Source organism: Lytechinus variegatus, chromosome 12, assembly GCF_018143015.1.
Source record: "Lytechinus variegatus isolate NC3 chromosome 12, Lvar_3.0, whole genome shotgun sequence".
Classification (NCBI taxonomy): domain Eukaryota; kingdom Metazoa; phylum Echinodermata; class Echinoidea; order Temnopleuroida; family Toxopneustidae; genus Lytechinus; species Lytechinus variegatus.
In genome coordinates, this window is record NC_054751.1 from 20,036,229 (window position 1) to 20,056,665 (window position 20,437).

General features: G+C 35.6%; 1 protein-coding gene across 1 annotated transcript in view; it reads right to left on the minus strand.

The window, feature by feature from the left end:
- Window positions 1–16,264, minus strand: part of LOC121424728 (adhesion G protein-coupled receptor A3-like) — a 36,469-nt gene extending 20,205 nt beyond the window's left edge. The window contains exons 1-2 of the mRNA XM_041620480.1: window positions 16,189–16,264; window positions 1,148–1,219 (exon numbers count right to left, since the gene is read on the minus strand). Of these exons, the coding sequence (XP_041476414.1) occupies window positions 1,148–1,179 (32 nt within the window). The 5' untranslated portion in view covers window positions 1,180–1,219; window positions 16,189–16,264. The remainder of the gene's footprint in view (window positions 1–1,147; window positions 1,220–16,188) is intronic.
- Window positions 16,265–20,437: the final 4,173 nt, after the last annotated feature.

Here is a 20,437-nt window from a genome sequence, read left to right on the forward strand (position 1 = left end):
GACTTCAAAAATTAAAATTTCAAAGCTCACATTATGAATCTGATTTAAGTTTAATGAAACAATGTGCTGTCCATTACCAGAGCTGGTAATTGTATTCTATTATACTATACATGTGTATATAAACAGTTTATTCTACATTCATCATGTTAGCTACCACTTCATAAAACCAGCAAAGGACCTACAACGTAAGATATTGCGATCCAATGCTAATGTGTAGAAACAATTCTGATCAATCTTTAAAACATTTCCTTATCAGTCAACAGGAAAGTTGAAGTAGGCCTGTATATGGGATACTTAGGGACAGTGATTTTCCGTTTCAAAAAATTGCCTTTTCCGTTTCAGAAAATCTCAAATTCCGTTTCAGCATCACAGAAAACGGAAATTCCGTTTCCCCATAGACTTTGTACACACGGAAAAGTGACAATTCCGTTTCCACATTGAATAGCAAAATTACACGTAGATCTACACTCGCACTGGTCAAAATTGTATCTGCTACTGTACCAACAACACAATAGAATCCGTTTTAATCGGATCTATGCGGGTGTATATAATATTTTTACAAAGATATTGAGCATGCATACATCCTCACCTTTCACATTATTACACGGTGAAATGATATTTCATCGATAATCTTGGGGTTTTTTGACATCGTTATCATCAGTCAACGGCGTTTGCCAATCCACCATCTTGGATTTTAAGATCAAGATATCGTGCTGTTACATCTTCAAACGTAGAGGGCAGCAAAACACAACCGTGTCATTGGAACGATATGATATGTGTACAGTGCAGTGAAGCCCAACCCGGCCGGCCGGGTACGGGTGCGGGGTACAATCGAGTGCAGTCTCAATGTGTGAATTATCATGATTGTAGCGAAGTGAGATCGTGTTTTCTGGGGTTTTGTGGCCATTTAATATTCTCATTTTGTTGTGATTTTGAAGTAATTTGTGTTGCTATTCTGTGTATTTTGAGGGAAAATATTTCATCCGTGATTTTCCGTTTGAAATGCTACTTTCCGTTTCAAAAGGTCCTTTCCGTGAATTCCGTCCGTTTTCCGCGATCGCGTAAAATCACTGTCCCTAGATACTATTCTGCATATAAATTAAAGCTAAGGGTCTGAAAGGGGTTTGAAATAGAGAGGATTACTTACAGTTCTTCCAGTGATGATAATCCAATGAACATGGAGTTATTCACACTACCAAGCCTATTGTATGACAGGTCCCTGCAAGATTATAAAAGAAAAACACAAGAAAATACTTCGGTTACAACAAAAGCAAATACACTTAAAATTTCTTACTTAATTTTTTCAATTGATGAATCCATATTCTATTTTTGATTGATAGATGGATGGATGGATTGGTTGATTGATTAATTGATCAATTGATTGACTGATTGATTAATCTATAACGTAGAATTCCAAACATTTGTTACGATGCTCACTTCTGATGTTACCAGTATTTTCATCATTTTTAAAATGTTGATACAATTTAAACATTTAAATTAAACAGAAACAGAAAAAATCATCACTTTATAATAATGCAGAGAACTTTTACTCATGGAGAATCTAAGCAAAGAAATTATACTTTATCATGAATCATATAATACAAACAAAGAACAAGTAAAAATCCTACAAAACTTGCCAAATCTTTCAGTTCAAGTTCAAATCTATATTTATTCATTTTCAATGAAAAAAATTATTCATATGAATTATGATTTACATTTCATAGTATCACTTAGAAATAAAGACAAAAAGAAGTGTGTGAACATAGATTATTTTTTCTTATATACACGTAACAGTCGTACACTGAAATTCTCCCAAAATTGCCATCTGCCTGGGACCCATTTCATTTTTTATTATTGATCATAATAAATTCTGGGATTCTAAGAAATAATTGCTCTAAGCCAATCAATGAGAAGAATCCATAATAAATACTATGAACAGCAACTTGAAACTTGGCTGTGAATGTTTCGTTAGCGATATTATTCATAACTTTCCTCTACATTAATCAAAAGGATATCTGGGGCCATTTGTGCAAAGAAAGTGCCTCAGAGTGGGGACCTGAATCAATACCATATGGACAGAGTGTCTATCAATGATATATGTTCATCTTTTTTTCTCTGTGTGTGCTTTTGTCAGGCCTGATACTTCAATTAAAAAAAAATAGTATATATAATAAATAAGCTACAGCTGGATTATTTTAGAGTACTCCTGCAGTTCTATGACAGAGCTGAACCACAGTGGAACACATTTCATATTTTACTTCATGTTGCTCTTCCTATCTGACCTCCCTCCCTTACCCTCCCATTCTCTTTCATTCACTATCTCTCACTCGCTCTCTGCCGATTTCCATCATCAGCTTTTTCTGTGAACCACGAAATATGGAAGAAAATCATCTCTTGCAAGGGGTCATTGAACACATCCATCATCAATAAACATAGCAGATTTTCTTTTCTGTCAATTCATCTGCTTAAAGGACAATTCTACCCCACAAAAAGTTAATTTGAATAAAAAGAGAAAAATCCAACAAGCAGAACACTGAAAATTTCATCGAAATTGGATGTAAAATAAGAAAGTTATGACATTTTTCAGCTTAATTTCACAAAACAGATGCACATCCTGTTCGGTATGCAAATTAGGAGACTGATGACATCACCCACTCACTATTTTTTTGTATATTATTATATGAAATATTCCAATTTTCTTTTGACATTGGTAGTACATGGTAATAAACAGACAAAACTTTTATTTTCTGCCCCATCCTGGTACAAGGGCCCCGTTTCATAAAGAGTTACATGGCAACAACCATGGTAACCTTGATTTTGATTGGCTGATGAGCCCTGTTGCCATGGTAGTTGCCATAATGGCAAAGTTACAACAGTTGCAACTCTTTATGAAATGGGCCCCAGGTCCTTATTTATTATGGCTGCAACATGTATCAGATTTTTATGCCCACACCACCATTCACTATGGAATCGGTTTTAGAATTTTTGCATTAATATTTAAAGTCTCAAGCTAGTCAATGCGGATAGAGGTATTGGTGTTCCAGCTGCCTCCTTCAGTGAGAGCAATCGCATGAAATTGCAAGAATAACACCGTGCCGTTGAGAGTAGCAGTATTGATTAGGGGAAATCAAAGTGGCAACAGATTGGCTGTCACTGAGTCGGCTGGCTGACAGAATTCATTTCATAAATTGCTTCTTATTTACTCTGCCCCAAAATGACTTCTCAATCATATCTTCCTTAATCAAAGATAAAAAGATCTCGGGAAAAAAAATACAATTAGATTTAAGAAAAGTAGATGAAATAAAGAAGAGCATTCCTCAATTCACTTCGGATATGACCCAGTTGAGGACTACTCCTGCTAAAACTACTACAAATCTTGATATCTTACGTCTCCATGAAAATTAATTTTCAATTGAATCAATATCCAAAAAATATTTTGGATTCAGATCAATCAATAAAACTAGATTATATCCAAGTCTTCAAGTAAAACCGTGGAATCATATACGTGTAGATGCAAACAGAATGGTTCATTCAAAAGAAACATAAGGGAAATATAGCCTATATACCAGATGTAGGCTTACAATTTTGAACATATATCAAAACAAGAAAAGGCAAGGATTATTTACCAATTTGGTTGAAATAGAAGTGTTTTTATTGTGGTGTGTTGGCTAAGTTGAAAGAACCTTCATCTCACAAGCAATAGGTTGGAAGCTCAAGCCCCTGCCACGTCAGACTAAAATGTGTTAATAGATCAGAGTTGCTGCCCTCAGGGGATTCCCCCCCCCCCGGATCTGAGAGAGTGGCTGCCACCCTGTTAGACTTTTAATTCAATGACAAGTCCACCCCAACAAAAAATTGATTTGAATAAAAATAGAAAAACCCAACAAGCATAACACTGAAATTTCCATCAAAATCGGATGTAAAATAAGAAATTTCTAACATTTTCAAGTTTCGCTTAATTTAAAAAACAGTTATATACACATCCTGGTTGGTATGCAAATGAGGAGACTGATGATGTAATCCACTCACTATTGAATATGAAATATTCTAATTTTCTCCTCATTGTCAAGTGAAACAGTGATTAATTCCTCCCTGAACATGTGGAATTAGCATTGTTTAATGCTATAATTCAGTCAAGTTGGTCCCTACGGTCAAAACTGTAAAAAATTACATATTGTATAATTCGAACAATAAAAAACAAAAGAAATACTGATGGACATCATCGACTGACTCATTTGCATGTCAGTGAGCTATGCATATTACTGCTTTGTGAAAAATAAGCGAAACTTCAAAATGCTATAACTTTCTTATTTAACATCCGATTTTGATGAAATTTTCAGTGTTATGCTCGTTTGATTTTTCTCTTTTTATTCAAATCAACATTTTGCCGGGGTGGACTTGACCTGGAAGGGATAGAGAGCAACGTCGATGTGACGCTGCACAGTGACTGCCAGGCCTACGATCAATTGGCCACAATTAATTTTACCGGTATTTCTATACATCAGATTTTTATTTTGAACAGTAAAATATGGATTCTCATTTACTTTTTTTAAGGAGGAAAAAGGGGAGAATTCTAATGGATGAGTAAGCAGTGAACAAAATTTGGCTAAATCATATGAAGTACAGAAGCTTGGAATGGGGGAGCAAGCTATCACATTCAATCAATGGTTTTATCACACGATTTTCTTTCATTTTAAAACAAGCACATTTCAAGAATATCATAATCATTATGATAAATATATCCAATCATTCACAAAGAAGCACTCCTCCACCGCGCTACTATGTATTTCTTAGTATCCATAGTTGATCCCGTATGCAGGAGGCGTTTGTGGAGTATGATTTCATATGATTCTCCTCGAGTGCTGGATCTCTGCTCGTAGTGTGATTCACTGAGCAAATTTGATTTTCTCATTATGAACAGCTTTCCGTTCTGATTAGATGGCTAGGGGGCATATTTGTCTTCCTGCCCTTGCAGTCCTCCTACATGTACCTTCAGTTACAGATGGGCCCAGTCATCTTGTGATGCGCAATAGTACGCACATCTCCACCAGTCTATGTTTTTCAGATATTAACAGGGATGCTTGGTAGAAAAGTCTAAAAATCATCTTGAATTGCCACCTTTTCCTATACGTGAAAAAACATGTTTTCTGTGGCTGAAAATGCGTGTATGTTAAAAAAATAAAGTCTGAATCTGACTTTGGTCTGGAAAGTGGCATCCCTGATTATACCACTTTTTCTAAGGAAAAGAATTATCTAGATCAAAATAATAAAAAGATTTTTTCATTTGTAATGGAAAAATTAATAAAAAACTAAATAAATTAATGTAATCTCAAGACTGCAAACTGAAATCTACCTAGATTTATTTGCAAATAACGAACTGTTATGCCAAATTTTCAGCTAATTCACACAAGTTAAGACACCCATGATTTGGGCAAAAATTAATAGCCCAAAGCAATGGTGGATCCAGGGGGGGCACATCCAGCCAGTGCCCCCCCCCCAAGGAATATGTCGTTCAAACAGAAGTGAGGACCTTTTACTTTTTATTTTTTGCTTTTCAAATTGAAGCGGGACAAAATAACCTTCATTTTTTACTGAAAACTTTTCCTTTTTTTTTGCTTGTCAAATTTTCCTTGAAAAATGTGCCCGCCCCCTTTGGAAAATTATGCATGCCCCATGAGCCCAGGCCACATACCCTGTTACAAGAATCTCACATTCTCACTCATTGTCTTTTGCTTCTAACTCCTTCAATTTCAGCATAAACAAAACAATGACAGATACAACGTCTATTGAACAGTCATGGTCATGAGCAATGCTACATATACCCAATAACATGCGGCACAACACTCGCTTCCTACTGTCAATAAAAAGATTAATCCCGCAAGCTATCCATTTACTATGTCATTAATATTGACAGCAAGGTGTACCTGCCTAGCATGAAAAACTGGGCAATTACAGACTGAGCTGTTGACCCTTCATACACTCAATTAGTGAAGCAAATAAATTCATGCACTTGTTGTCCAATTAAATACAGACCTCATAGAGGCCTAAAGTGTATAATGAGTCTTCAACAATACTAAAAATCCCCACTATAGGACTAGCTGGGTGGAACTGATATCTTAATACAAATTCCCATTAAGAAAGGAATGTGTTTCAGTCAAATGACCTAGAAAATAGTCAAATATGACTAAATTAACAGTTGCATTGCTGACCCTTTTGTTGAGCCATACACATACTAGAATATTGATTTTCTAAACGTTCTTCAATCGGGCAACTTTCGAGTCTAAAAAAGAAAGTAACCCCAAAGTATTTCATTTTACATGTAGGGATGTTTATAGTCAATTTGGGCAAAGTCACCCATTGCCCTCATGCGGTTACACTTCGTAATTCCGAAGGTTTGTAATTCCGAAACACGTAAATTGCTCATAACTCGATGTTTGTTAATCCGAACATTTGTTGCGTAATTCCGAAGGTTCGTTAATCCGAAAAGGAAATGAGAGTCGTAATTCCGAAGGTTCGTTAATCTGAAAAAGAAATGTGGTTCGTAATTCCAAAGGTTCGTTTGTCCGAAAACGAAATGAACAACGAACCTCATTTCGTTTTCGGATAAACGAACCTTAGGAACAACGAACCTCATTTTGTTTTCGGATTAACGAACCTTCGGAATAACGAACCTTATTTCGCTTTCGGATTAACAAACCTTCGGAATATCCGAACCTTCGGAATATCCGAACCTTCGGAATTACGAATGTATACGTGTACGCCCTCATGCACTTCCTATGATGCTATATTAGAATGCAAGAACGTTCTTTCTGTACATAATACACTTTGAATTTTTTCCTCCACGCTGACAAAAATCAAGCAATAACAATATTCACAAATATAATTACTTTTCTTCTATATATCTTCTTCTAGCTGTAAATTGTAATCCATCAAAATTGTATTGCAGACGCTCCGACCCACTTTGCACTGTTAAATCAGAGAATTTTCATTCTTTTCTCTACAAAAAAAAACAGAGGATAATTCATTCCTCAAGATTTTTAATATCAACCCCTAAAGCCAGAGGATGAACGAGTTAAAAGATTGAGCAAGAAGATCACCAGAGTCTGTGACATTTTCAGTGATTGAAATTCATTGACTGTTGACATTTCCTCCAGCAAGGCCGAACATGCCGTGTCTATTGTCATCCAACCAGTCGATTTATTTCATTTCCCATTTTTCTATCATTTTTTTTCCCTACCATGCAAGCAGCGATCACAATGTGCTCCATGAACCATGATTTGTAATTGCTTGCCGGAATAGAATACCTTGAACAAAGGAAAGGAATATGTTCTTGAATCTGACCTATAAATTATATGTTCAGTTGAGTACAACCCCCACCCTGTCCATCTCGCAATGATATTTATACATTGATCACATTTGCTCTACGGCGGCCGTACGGCGAGTAGAAAACAGCCGTTTTAACATTTTAAGTACGAGCTACATATATGTGGTTTGCATAAAAATGAATAAAACGGCTGTTTTTCGACTCACCTAGAGCAAATGTGACCAAGGTATTAGTTGATGATTTAATAATCTGGCAATGTTTTCTCTGAGAGAAATTTTATATTTCATTTACACATGCTATCAAAGTCAATGTACATGTACATTATCTCCAATATTTTATTATTTTCAAGTCTGAACCTTTTAAATTTATACATTAGTGACCATCTAGCTCTGAACGGATGATATATTGCCAAAGAGAGGTTCTAAAAAGATACTGGTAATAATTCCTTTCTGACACTGAGACTAAACAGATGTTCAGATGCTCTAGTTTATGCTGCGTATTTAACAACAAAATAATTATTTCTTCACATACAAAGATGATATTGATATCTTTATACACTGTAGGATGATAATCAAAGGACCTTGTGCAGATAAACAAGCTATTAATGTAACTAATCAAATAAATTATTAGCTACATGATGTAGATTATTACTTATTAAATATTAAGGCCATGGCCTGAGCCAAATAATACTATCCTTGAGTGAAATCAATTGAATTTTCAAATATTCATTCGTACAAATAAGAGGGAAATATCAATATCTTATTGCTGTTTGTATCTTTCATATGGCATGGTACTCTCAAATCTATCAAGATTGCAAGGTCATCAGAAAAAGCAATTAAATTTTAATAGTTGCTTTACATAGTACATGCAAGATCGTAAACCAAAGCAAAATGCTATACTGTGAAATTCGGCAAAATAATAAATGAATGAAAAACAAATTTGAACAAAATAGATTCCTGACACAATGACAGATAAATTGAGAAAATTTCTGGAAATGAAAGGTTTCATGTGGATTAAAAGTATTTCATAAAACTAGAATTTGTAAATTGGTTTATTTAAACTAATCTTATATTCAGCCCTTTTCTAAATGGCCACTGCTGTATATCCCACTGAATCATACTCAGGAATAAGTCAGAAAATATGAAATATCTATAATATTGGCCCATATAGTATAACAAACAAGTGAATGGAATAACAAGTACAGAAAGAAAATGATTGATTGATTGATTGATTGATTGGAGTGAATGATTGATTGAATGAATGAATGAATGAATAAAAGAATGACTGACTGACTGAATGAATGAATGACCAAAATAAGGAACGAAATACATGTTATATCTGATTTAAAACAATGGGAAAAATATGAGCAATCTATAAATGGTCACTTACTTGAAATATATTTCTCAAAATATTTTCCTCAAAATGGACAGCTCCTGCCAATAGCTTTATAGGGCGGTCAATAACTTCAACATCTAAAATCTGGTTAAGTTGGTCAAGCCAAAATAAAATATCTAACAAGCGGCCGGGATGGAATAAAGTAGAGATATTAACAGTCATCCCTACCCTGTAAGAGAATTTGTCATTCCTGGTGAAGCTCTAAATTTGGCTGACGTCACCAGAGTGAATATATTGAATGATTTGAATTATTTTGGACTGTCTACGAAAGGTCGTCTGTTCATAAGCTACAACTGTCAAATTCCAATAATAAAACAAAGATATGTCCATGGCTGTATGGTGCGGAATACAACCAGAAGTATAAAGATCTTTCAAAATATAGAAGTTGTTTATGTTGCACAGAATAATCATCTGCTTGATGTGTAATAAAACAATAAATATGTTTGAAATATGATTCATTGACTTAATTATAAAGGTGCCCTTCATCATCAATTCAACAAAAAGTGAATATATATTTTTCATTAATTTCACGATTAAAAAATAAATCTTTTGGATTCAAATAAAATCCAGAACTAAACTTATTCCTAACTAGTCTATTGAAATCATTAATTTGATCTTTTAACCTGGAAGAGTAAAGAAAATATGACTCCTCGTTAAATGAGTTAAGGTCTACAACAGACATAATACAAATGTATTACAAAATGAAATTGTGCTTTAACATGCTGAAATACCAATGACAGAGAAGATGAATTGTAATTTGTATAATAATTAACGTTCAACTATTTTGGCATTTGAAATATTGCCAAACTTACAAATGTTATACACCTTTAATGCCTACTTATTTTGATTCAAGTAATCCTTTCGTTGTCTTGTGAGTTTGATTCTGCTCAATTCATGTTTATTTCAGACCACAGTATACCCTTGATGTCTTTAAATGCAAGGTAATGAACATCAATGAAAGATTACTGATGCCGATTATTTCTAGTGATGAAATATCGCGGATTTGAGTGATTGTCTCTGTTGTATGGTATCTTTTATGTTACAGGATACAGATCTCATAACAATTTTTTATAAACTTTAGTTTCATAAAACGAGTGAAAAAGCTAGGAATAAAATGTCCTCCTTAAGTGCTTTAGAAAATTGTCCTGACCCCAAGAAAAAGATCCCCTTTTAGTACCCCCCCCTCCCTCTTCACCCTCAACCATCTTGAATCACTTAACCAAGTGATTCTAAATCACCTGAGTATCTTCTACAAGGAAGTCCCTTTCCGTCAACAACAATACTACCTCTTCCTTTCACCAGCTATTCACCCTCCATCTCCCACTCCCCAATCGCCATGACGATGACTCACTTCATTAATCTTCATGCGCGCATACATCAGAGTTCCTGATTCCATCGCTCCACTCCGACACACACACACACTCACACACATGTAACGTGGGATTGGTAAAGTCGCATCCATGCTAGATCCCCTCCGATGCGTTATGCACTGGCAACCCTCCCCATCGGGATGGTGCAAAACCAATTAAGCGTCGACTAGAGTCTCTTGCCGGGTTACTCTCCCGCAAAACAGGAAAATACAGTATTTTATCCGCTGCCTTGTCCGCAGCAGACCTTCAGGCATGATAGAGATATTGATTATTGTGATGCATATCACTGGAGTGGAATGAGATTCGATTCCCTTAATGAGCATAAGGCACAGAAACCACACAGGGAATATGGGAAGTGAATAACAATAACACGTAGCTTCTTCCCCTGAGAAGACACAGAATGTACCAATTTCATATTTTCCCCCTGTATTGCAGAACTCATACTGTATTTCTCACATTTTTTTTTCCATTTGTAAATTCAAGTGAAGATGATCTTTTCCAAACCCAGTGGTATGAAAACAGGGCAAATCAAGGATAATAAAACTGTTTTATAAATCTCAATTCTTTATCCTCAGTGAGGAAGGCAGATTTTACATTTGGAAATAGAATTTAATTAATGTGTACCCGTTACTACCGTATGGCATTTATATTTCAAGCCCTTGAAACCCTATTAAATATACATGTACACCTGTCAGTCAAGGGGTGTGCATTTTCAACTGTAGGGCAGAGTCATATCTTTATAAACATGACTAAGGTCCCTGTTGCATTTAATTGATTCAAGCAATGGTGATACGGGCTGAATCATGATTCAAAATGCACCTTTGAAGTAGGTTTGAGGTGGCTGCCCTCAATCATGAATAAGATATAAATGCCTGAATACTTAAAGGAGAAATATATTGATTATGAATGTGGTCTTATTATATATCAATGGAAAGGTAATGATGTGGGGATCATCAGTGGGTCATTCAAAAATACCGAAAATAATACAAAAAGGTGAAAATCGCCGATTAAAAAACGCTAAAATGCCCCTCCGAAATATGCCTCGCATCGGTCTCTGAATTGACTGGAATTTGATGACGTCACTGTCTGTACGAGAGGCGTGATTGGCTCTCCCACGTGAAGCTCCACTTGCATGCAAAACCTGTTTCGTGGGTACGTTTTCTCCACACTGTAACTGAATACTTCTACCACGAAATGAAAGAAAACCCAGAATTTTATCCGAGATTTGGATTTCCAAATTGATGATTTTAAAGATGAAGAGAATGATGATGAAGTGAACAACACAGTGACGTAGTTGGAGGTAAATTTGGGGGAACTATGCCGATGATGATGATGAAAATTCAACTTGCCTGACGATCACAAGTCATTCGCTACCAACTCATGCAGCTGCTGCTACAAGTGCTAGCTATACACCACGCGGGCCAAATTAAATCCATGAAAATGAATAACCACATCCAGACAGAGTCTATCATAAGAAGGAAAATAATGATATAACTGTACTTACAAACAAGTGAATAATCCGAACCTGAAGGCAAATCAACTCAACGAATAGCGATATGCACCGACGATAAACTTCATTTGGCTGGGATAGATTGTCACTCGTTCTGTTATATGTAATTTGTAACTCATTAATTTGACAAAATTACGAAACTCGGGGAATTATTTATATATATAGAAATAGTAACATCTCTTATTATTTTTTGTATTACGATAAAACCTGTTTTGAAGGAAAAAGTTGAGGTAAACTAAATCATCCCCCAACATGCGTAGCTTGTATGTCATTGCAAACAAACCATCTCAAACATGCACGTATTCCTTCCTTGCTCGCCTTGCTGATTGAGAGCTGTGCAACACGTGCATAGATTTATTCTCTCTCTCTCAGCCAAGGCGAGCAAACAATACGGCATGTGTTGTTGTGATGGTTTGTTTACGATCACATAATGCTACGCATGATGGCCGGGGATGATCTTTTACATCTAATTTTAATTTACCTCAACGTTTTCCTTCAAAACAGGTTTTATCGTAATTCAAAAAATGATAAGAGATGTTACTATATTTTCATATAGATAAATAATTCCCCGAGTTTCGTAATTTTGTCAAATTAATGAGATAAAAGTTACATATACAGAACGAGTGACAATCTATCCCAGCCACATGAAGTTTATCGTCGGTGCATAACGTCTGCTGCTATTCGTTGAGTTGATTTGCCTTCAGGTTCGGATTATTCACTTGTTTGTAAGTACAATTATATCATTATTTTCCTTCTTATGATAGACATGATAGACGGTGTAGTTAGCACTTCCAGCAGCATGAATTGGTAGCGAATTGGCATGGACATGACTTCACTTGTGATGGTGTTGCAAGTTGAATTTTCATCATCATCATCGGCGTAATTCCCCAATTTACCCCAACTACGTCACTGTGATGTTCACTTCATCATCATTCCCTTCATCTCAAAATCATCAATTTGAAAATCCAAATATAGATAAAATTCTGGGTTTTCTTTCATTTCGGGATCGAAGTTATATTCAGTGACAGTGTGGAGAAAATGTACCCTTGCAACAGGTTTTGCATGCAAGTGGAGCTTCACATGGGAGAGCCAATCACGCCTCTCGTACAGACAGTGACGTCATAAAAAATCCCCAATTTCGCGGACGTAATTCTGCGTGTTTGAAGCATTCAGAGAGAGAACTTTAAACTATCAATTAACTGAGTTTCATCGGTCTCCATGATAAATGATGTACACCATCGTGTTCTCCTTATTTTCTCCTTCATTGTGATATATGATTCTCCATTTTTACGATTTTCAATATAGTTCTACTTTAATGCTTTTCACATAATTCAGTGCCTGGTTTGTCATGTAGATCTTAAACTGATATCAGTTTTAAGAAAGATCGAAATTCACATGGCACAGTATCAATTGACTATATTAATGATAAACATAAGAAAAGAACAGCTATAGGTTGATGTACACTGGGATACTCTTATCAGTAGTAGATATTAAAACATTATTCATTTCAAAAGTTACTCTTTACCCCAATTCTTATCTTGCTTTTTGTTTTATTTTTTCTTTCTCTCTCTTTCTCCATTTGTTTTGCTCTTTGTCACTGTCACTGTCCCTCTCCCTCACCCCCCCCCCTGCTCTCTCTACCTTTCCCCGCCCTGCCCCTCTTCCTACTTCCTTCTCTTAAACTGATAGTCCGAAACACACTTTCTTGTGACTTATACAAACGTCTAATTCTTGATGAACATGAACTTACTCAATCTTAAATACTTAAAACATAAATTCCAAATACCAGTCAATCTCTTAACAAAGTGCTTCATCTGACAAGCAATGTATATCCAAATTCCAAATCATTTATGGAGAAAATATCCCCTGGGTAATATTAGTATCCTCTCATTAACATCAAATGAACTTGCATTTCAAGCCCTAATTCCTTTTACCTCGATTACTTCCACAGAAGCGGGCTCGGATCCTGCCATGCTCAAAGAAACTCATTAACGAAACCAAAGAAAGAATGTCGAATTTGCTCATCCCATTACCGTGTATATATCACAATGAATAAGATTATAGGTAGGTCCACTGACCTCTTAATGTGTGCCATCAATTTCATTTCATTTGCTGATCTCTTACGTTTTTCCTTATCCGTCCCATATTTCATACTTTCAACCACTCGTAACTGCGACAGCTCTAAGTTGTTTACTTTCTCTGCATGTCTCTCTTGTCAGCCTCTCCGGATTTTAAAATCTTGTTCTCTCCAGAATTTTAAATAACTTTTAAATCCTGTTGGTCATCAAATTACTGCAAGATCATTACACTGTATCTTGTATTCACGTGTGGACAATTAAATTCACAACATTTTTTCCTTAAAAAACATACTATGTCATCTCACTTTCTCAATATTCTCAATTTCTTAGAGTCTTTGACATTCATTTACTTAAATAACTCCATGTCTTATTCCTTATCTCTCTCTCTCTCTTTCATAAAATATGTCTTGCTGTCCAAAACATACAAGCAGCACAAAAAATATTGAATGTAAACCTAACTAAGTACTCTTTTGTACGACCAGAGCAAGGTGATATCTACAATACAACCATACAATGCAAAATTGATCTTCAATAGTATTTAACAATAGCCTTTCTTGTGGATACCTCGTCACTCTTCAGTCACGCCTTGCCCCAATCCGTCACTGACTTGCGGCTCTATAGATACAAGACGCCTCCAAGGTTCCTTATCTCTGATATCAATAGAGCTTGCATTTGGAAATGGCATGTAATTAAGTTTTTATTGGTGGTGTTTGATGAGGCAGAGAGATGATGCTCATCGGATAACGACCCGTGACTCCGGCTAAGCACCCCTATCCCGATAGAGAATACCAAGGGCCCCCTCATCAATGGAAGATAGCTAATTCTTGGAGACGATCTCCAGATCCCTAGACAAATTGCTTCTCTTTAGGAAATAATAACCTGGGTCACATTTCCCTTTCAAGAAAGAATGGGCTTCCAATCAACCCAAATCCCTAGATAAAACTATTTGGAGCATTCCAAGAAGTGAACTGCATAGTCCCTTGCAAAGATGTAATGTTTGCATACCATAACACCTTTAAAACAATAAGTCCCAGCCAATTCTGAGTTGATAATCAGAAGAACTTCACACTTCAATTCATGTTCAATTCTAATTTCTATACTTTGGACCAATAAAAAGCGTTTGCATCATCAAGGAATTGAAAATTCACTTTCAACTGGATATGCGTGATTTTTAAAACAAAATATTTGCCAGATACATCAAATGTTTTAGTACAACTCTGTTTCCAAATAAAAAAAAATACACTTCCTTTCAACATGTTTGATATATGTTTGATAATGATTTAACTTTTTGACTTTGAAGTATCACTTATATCAGTATCTACTTAATCTTGCATTTCATTCAAAATTAATAATAACTGTCTGTCTTCCTCACCATGCACTTATCATGGTACTCGTCAGAGGGAAGAAAATGAGCAGCTAATTGGGAACAAAGTTATTATGACAAACCATAACGGCAACATTAAAACATGATCATCATTTCTTTGACATTACATTTCGATGACGCATCTTGATCCATGACTCATAAGGCGTTCATATAACATCAAACTCCTTTTAATCTTGGAGTAAACCTTGAACCCGAGGATGCATTGTCGCTGCCAACCAGCATGCCTCTACGTGCAGTAATATTTTCTTCAGCAGACATTATCAGTATATTGTTATTGTGAGTTTTTTTCTTCAATTGTTTCACTCAAAATATGAAAGGACAGGGCTTTGTTAAACAGAGGTTCGCAATCAATCGCTCAATGTCGATGGCCAATCAAAATTATTGTTGCAACCACATTTTGCTCAAAATAATGGCCAAGATCCAATTAGATCTCTTCTTTCATAATTGCAAAGCTTTTTTCTTTATGAAAATCCTGATTTTTTATTGAATACATTTGTTTTTAATTCTAAAAATTTTCTTTTACCTACCATTTCCATAACTACATGTACCTTATATAATCTGATAGTTCAATAATCACTTTTACAATTACATATTTAATTAAGTCTACAATCTTTGCAATAATGTGTGCACTCTTCAATATGGACTGCTTTGAAATGCATGTTTCTACAGGCTCGAAGGGGGCCTCACTGAACTCTGAGCAAGGGATTATTGTAGCCATTGGGGCACCCATGAACTGAAAAAAAATATATATACCAATAGGGCCTATGCTTTACAGGCTAGATTAGGTTATTGCCTGATTATTGTTTTGCCGAGCTAAGATTGCTTTAGATGTCACAGACATTCTGAAAGAATGGCAGCTCTCATCTCCTTGATATTGCTTGAAAAGAGAATCATTGCAAATTTCAACTGTGCCCTTATACCAGGAGCAACTGGCATCTTTGGGGAGGGGGGAGGGGGTATCTATGCCAGTGAAATAGGTATTAAGATTGGTAGTTTGTCCTTGTGTAAGCTTCACTAAAACCATGACCACACTTTCAAATACATTGTTTATTACAGCTTATTTACAGTGGACTAATCAAATAGAAGGATGCAGTTTTGAATAAAATCATCAATGCAAAAATACTTACAATACAGTAAGACTTGACAAGCCTTCAAATGCCCTGGGTTCTATATAACTGATGGCATTCCTACTTAGATTCCTGTATTGAAAAGAGAGAAAAAAAACAGAGAAACAATGGTAAATTAAAATCTGTTCTTTTAAAGCACATAACACATAGTTACGCATACATAGTCATGAATAAAATTATATTCAATCAAGATGACTATAAGTATGATGATCATTGATTTCCACCTTCTCTGTGTCCCATCACACATTGGGTGTGGATACAGGGTACCACATGCTCAGCACAGGATACTGTAAGGTGTAATGGTGCAAATTGTAATTTCTCTTGTAATCTTTCAGTGACCATCTTGCTTCGAAGTTTGAAATGAAAAGAATAATTACTACATCTCTTTTGTTTTCTTTTTTATTTTTCTTCTATTTTATTGAATGTTATTTTATATTACAGGTACATAGAATATGTAGATTCCAATCAGTGATAGGTCAATAAGCCATCAAGTGACCATAGCTGCGAGGATCGCATTTGTCATATTCTAGGTTTTGATGTCACCTCGGCGAATATAACTGTGTTGTATTATTATTTGCGGTGTTATATTCACGAAGGTGACGTCACTCGCTGCTTACAAGTTGCACAATGAGGTAGTTCGTTTGATGAACGTGCTAGTTTTAACGTGTCGATTGCATGAAGAACGCGCTTGATGTATTTTTTTTTAATTCTATTATGACGCAGATGGATCAGAGCTGTAGCAAGAATTTTGGGTTGGAGCCAGATGATGAATGCAATCTCTGATTGCGAATCCACACAGACTATATAATATAATATTGCCTGGTCTATCGTTTCAATAAATAACATTTCAACTCCCCTCTGAAGCTATATTTTTCCCAATATTCTTGGGAGAATATTTTCCCCTCAGCGCTGTGCACTTCGGGCAAAATATAATCCCTTGAGAAAAATATAACTCTGTCGGGGAGAGGAAATGTTATATTCAAACTCTTTGCAGGCAATATCTGTATGATATTTGGTTTAGGGACAAGGAATATGGGCGTTAGGGTAAATATAACGATACACATCACTAATGTAGTAAATTACAGCTACAATCATAGCGCAGCTTCCACTCAACGATAAATTGAAAGATTCCTTCGCACGACCTTGCTCTACCCAGCTGACCATGACACTGTCTCTCATTATCTCATAAAACCATATGATCCAGTGTGTAGCATGGACATCTGCCAATCTGGCTACGCGGAACAGAACACCCATGTTTCATGGCTACTGTCATACTGCATTCTCTTTCAACTGCATAGTCAAGATACGCCAGATACCAGAGTGTCATTAGCAGTGACATGTAGAATTTAGGTTAGATACAATCTTCAGCAGGAAAGAAAGTTATATGTCCCAATTCAGTGAAGCAGGAGTACCTCTGTATAACACGCATTAGAGTGAAATTTCTGTTCTGTTTTACATGCATCAAATTTTCTTATTCTGAAGCAGGAGTTTGAGAAACATTTCAACAAAAATGTTCTGAATGGCCATCATCTACTCTCGAAAAGAATGTTTTGGATAATGGATAGTGTATCATAACGCCTACGGGACCATGCTTCTAGCCACTAATTTAGGCATGCATTATACTTACATTCTCAAGGTACATGCATGACATCGGTACAATAAGTCAATTCATGTCCAACAAACATGAGGACAGAACTAGGGATGAGTTATCCCAACACCTTAAAATGAATTTGAAGCTCTCAAGTTCACTGTTCCATTTCAGAACTTTGAATTAATATTAAATATCACGAATCATTACTTAAATGCAATTTTTGTCTTCTATAGACATGAACAGCCTACCAAAATTATTCCTGGCATGTTGCAAGGAGTAAACATGTATGTACTACCCAAGGAATAGTCAAGTGTTTCCAAATTACAGCATCTAACAGTATTTCACATGAAGTTGCTAACCCTACAAGATTCCTGACACATATCTTTATAATTCATATTTCTGTCCCTATAATTATTCTAGCACAAGTATTTTCCAATGAGATTCTCCAGGCCATACATCCTACATGTACCTGGTCCACATACCATCATGACTGTTTACATCTTGCACTGTAAACATCATATAAATTCCTTTCTTACATATGATGACTGTGAGGACTTCAATGCAACAAAGATGCTATAGCTGCTCGGTGTTTATCAGCAACATAGCACCTTCTGGCAATGATTACACTGTACTTCAGTCTCCATTGTAATGCTCTTAATCTCCTTGATATTTCGATAAATTCAACAACAAAATTTACTTTTTATTTTTAATAAGTACATGAAAACCAGAACAGCTAACAACTGAGAGGGGCGATTCTTCCCATTTCAAAATAGGTGAATCAATTCCCTTTGGCAAGAAATTCATCCACACCATGCTGCACTCAACCCAGGTGCCATTACAAGGGTATTTATTAATAAAGAATTCCTCAAAAAGTTGGTAGCCGAGGTAGTCTTGCTAAATTAGGGTCAATGTTATGAAGAAGCACCTTCAGAAACTAACAAAGTGGATATTAGACTAAAATTCAGTCTTTGAGTCTCTGTACAATCAGTTGTTCTCCTGAACATATACTGAGGTTTTTTACCTGACTGCTAAGAAAGCACGAATGCCTGTGAGCCAGCAACCAGGGGACCAACGGCTTAAGGTCCTCTCCGAGGGACCTGGTAATGAGGATAAATGTCTTAACAAAGGGCACTAGCGCACCATTGGGAATCGATCCCGGGACACCGGAATCCAAAACCCCCGCTCTACCAACTGAGCTATCGCGCCTCCTCTACATTTCGATTAGTTACAAATCCCCAGAAAAGACAATTATTATTCTTGCCTAGGTGGATAAGATATCTACACAATGTGAATAACCTATCATCATTATCAAATTAAATCAAATTGAATATTCTGACTTGCAGTGGAAAATTGAATAGGTAGGGCTTCATGTATACTTTAAGGTAAAGTCCACCCCAGAAAAATGTTGATTTGAATCAATAGAGAAAAATCAGACAAGCACAATGCTGAAAATTTCATCAAAATCGGATGTAAAATAAGAAAGTTATGACAACAAAATAGTTATATGAACGAGCCAGTTACATCCAAATGAGAGAGTTGATGATGTCACTCACTCATTTCTTTTGTTTTTTATTGTTTGAATTATACAATATTTCAATTTTTCGAATTTGACGAATAGGACCTCCTTGCCTGAAGCACAAAATGTTAAAATAATGGAATTCCATGTTTTCAGGGAAGAATGAAACTTCATTTCACATGAAAATGAAGAGAAAATATTTCATATTTCATATAATAAATTGCAAAAGAAATAGTGAGTGAGTGATGTCATCAACTCTCTCATTTGGATGTAACTGGCTCGTTCATATAAATATTTTGTTGAAAATAAGCGAAACTTTAAAATGCCATAACTTTCTTATTTTACATCCGATTTGGATGACATTTTCAGTGTTATGCTTGTTGAATTTTTCTCTTTTTATTCAAATCAAGTTTTTGTTGGGGTGGACTTGTCCTTTAAGAAGGCTATTCATCATTACCTTCAAAAGGTCAACATTCTGGATTACTCAAAGAGATAACAGTACTTAGGTTCCATCAATCCTAAATGATGGTAAATACTAGGATGGGATATTAATTAGCGCATTTATCACTCTCCGACTACTATCATCCTCATTAGAACAAATCACCTATCTCAATGCAATTATGGATTCGATATAATCTCGCTGATTTATGTCCAGGTCTTTAATATGGGATATGTATTGTATTCCTATGGAAACTCAAATGAATTATAAAATGGGATAAGAAATAGTAATCCCAATCAAAGAGAGCAATATAAAAAAGCTGAAAATATTTGTTGAAATGATGTGAAAAAAAAATCCCCTCCATTATTTATTTCAACCTATTCTAGGCCTATGCATTTAACAGGCAGGCAACGGACCTGATAATCTCAATCTTTGCATGCCAGGAAATAGTTCTCGTTTCACACAACTTTAATAAGCCACAAATATTTACATGAATGTTTCAACATGTTCTATCTTGTAAACTTGTATGTTCATTCACAAAAAAAATTGTTAAAATTGCATTTTTCTAATCAAAAGGGAGATGATAACTAGGTTTCCTAAAAATTTCATCTACCTATTCTCCAGTCTCATATACCAGTATGGTTTGCCTCTTGCTGGAAGTGGAACTTACTCATCTCCAATATCTTTTATCGTTTCAAATCTC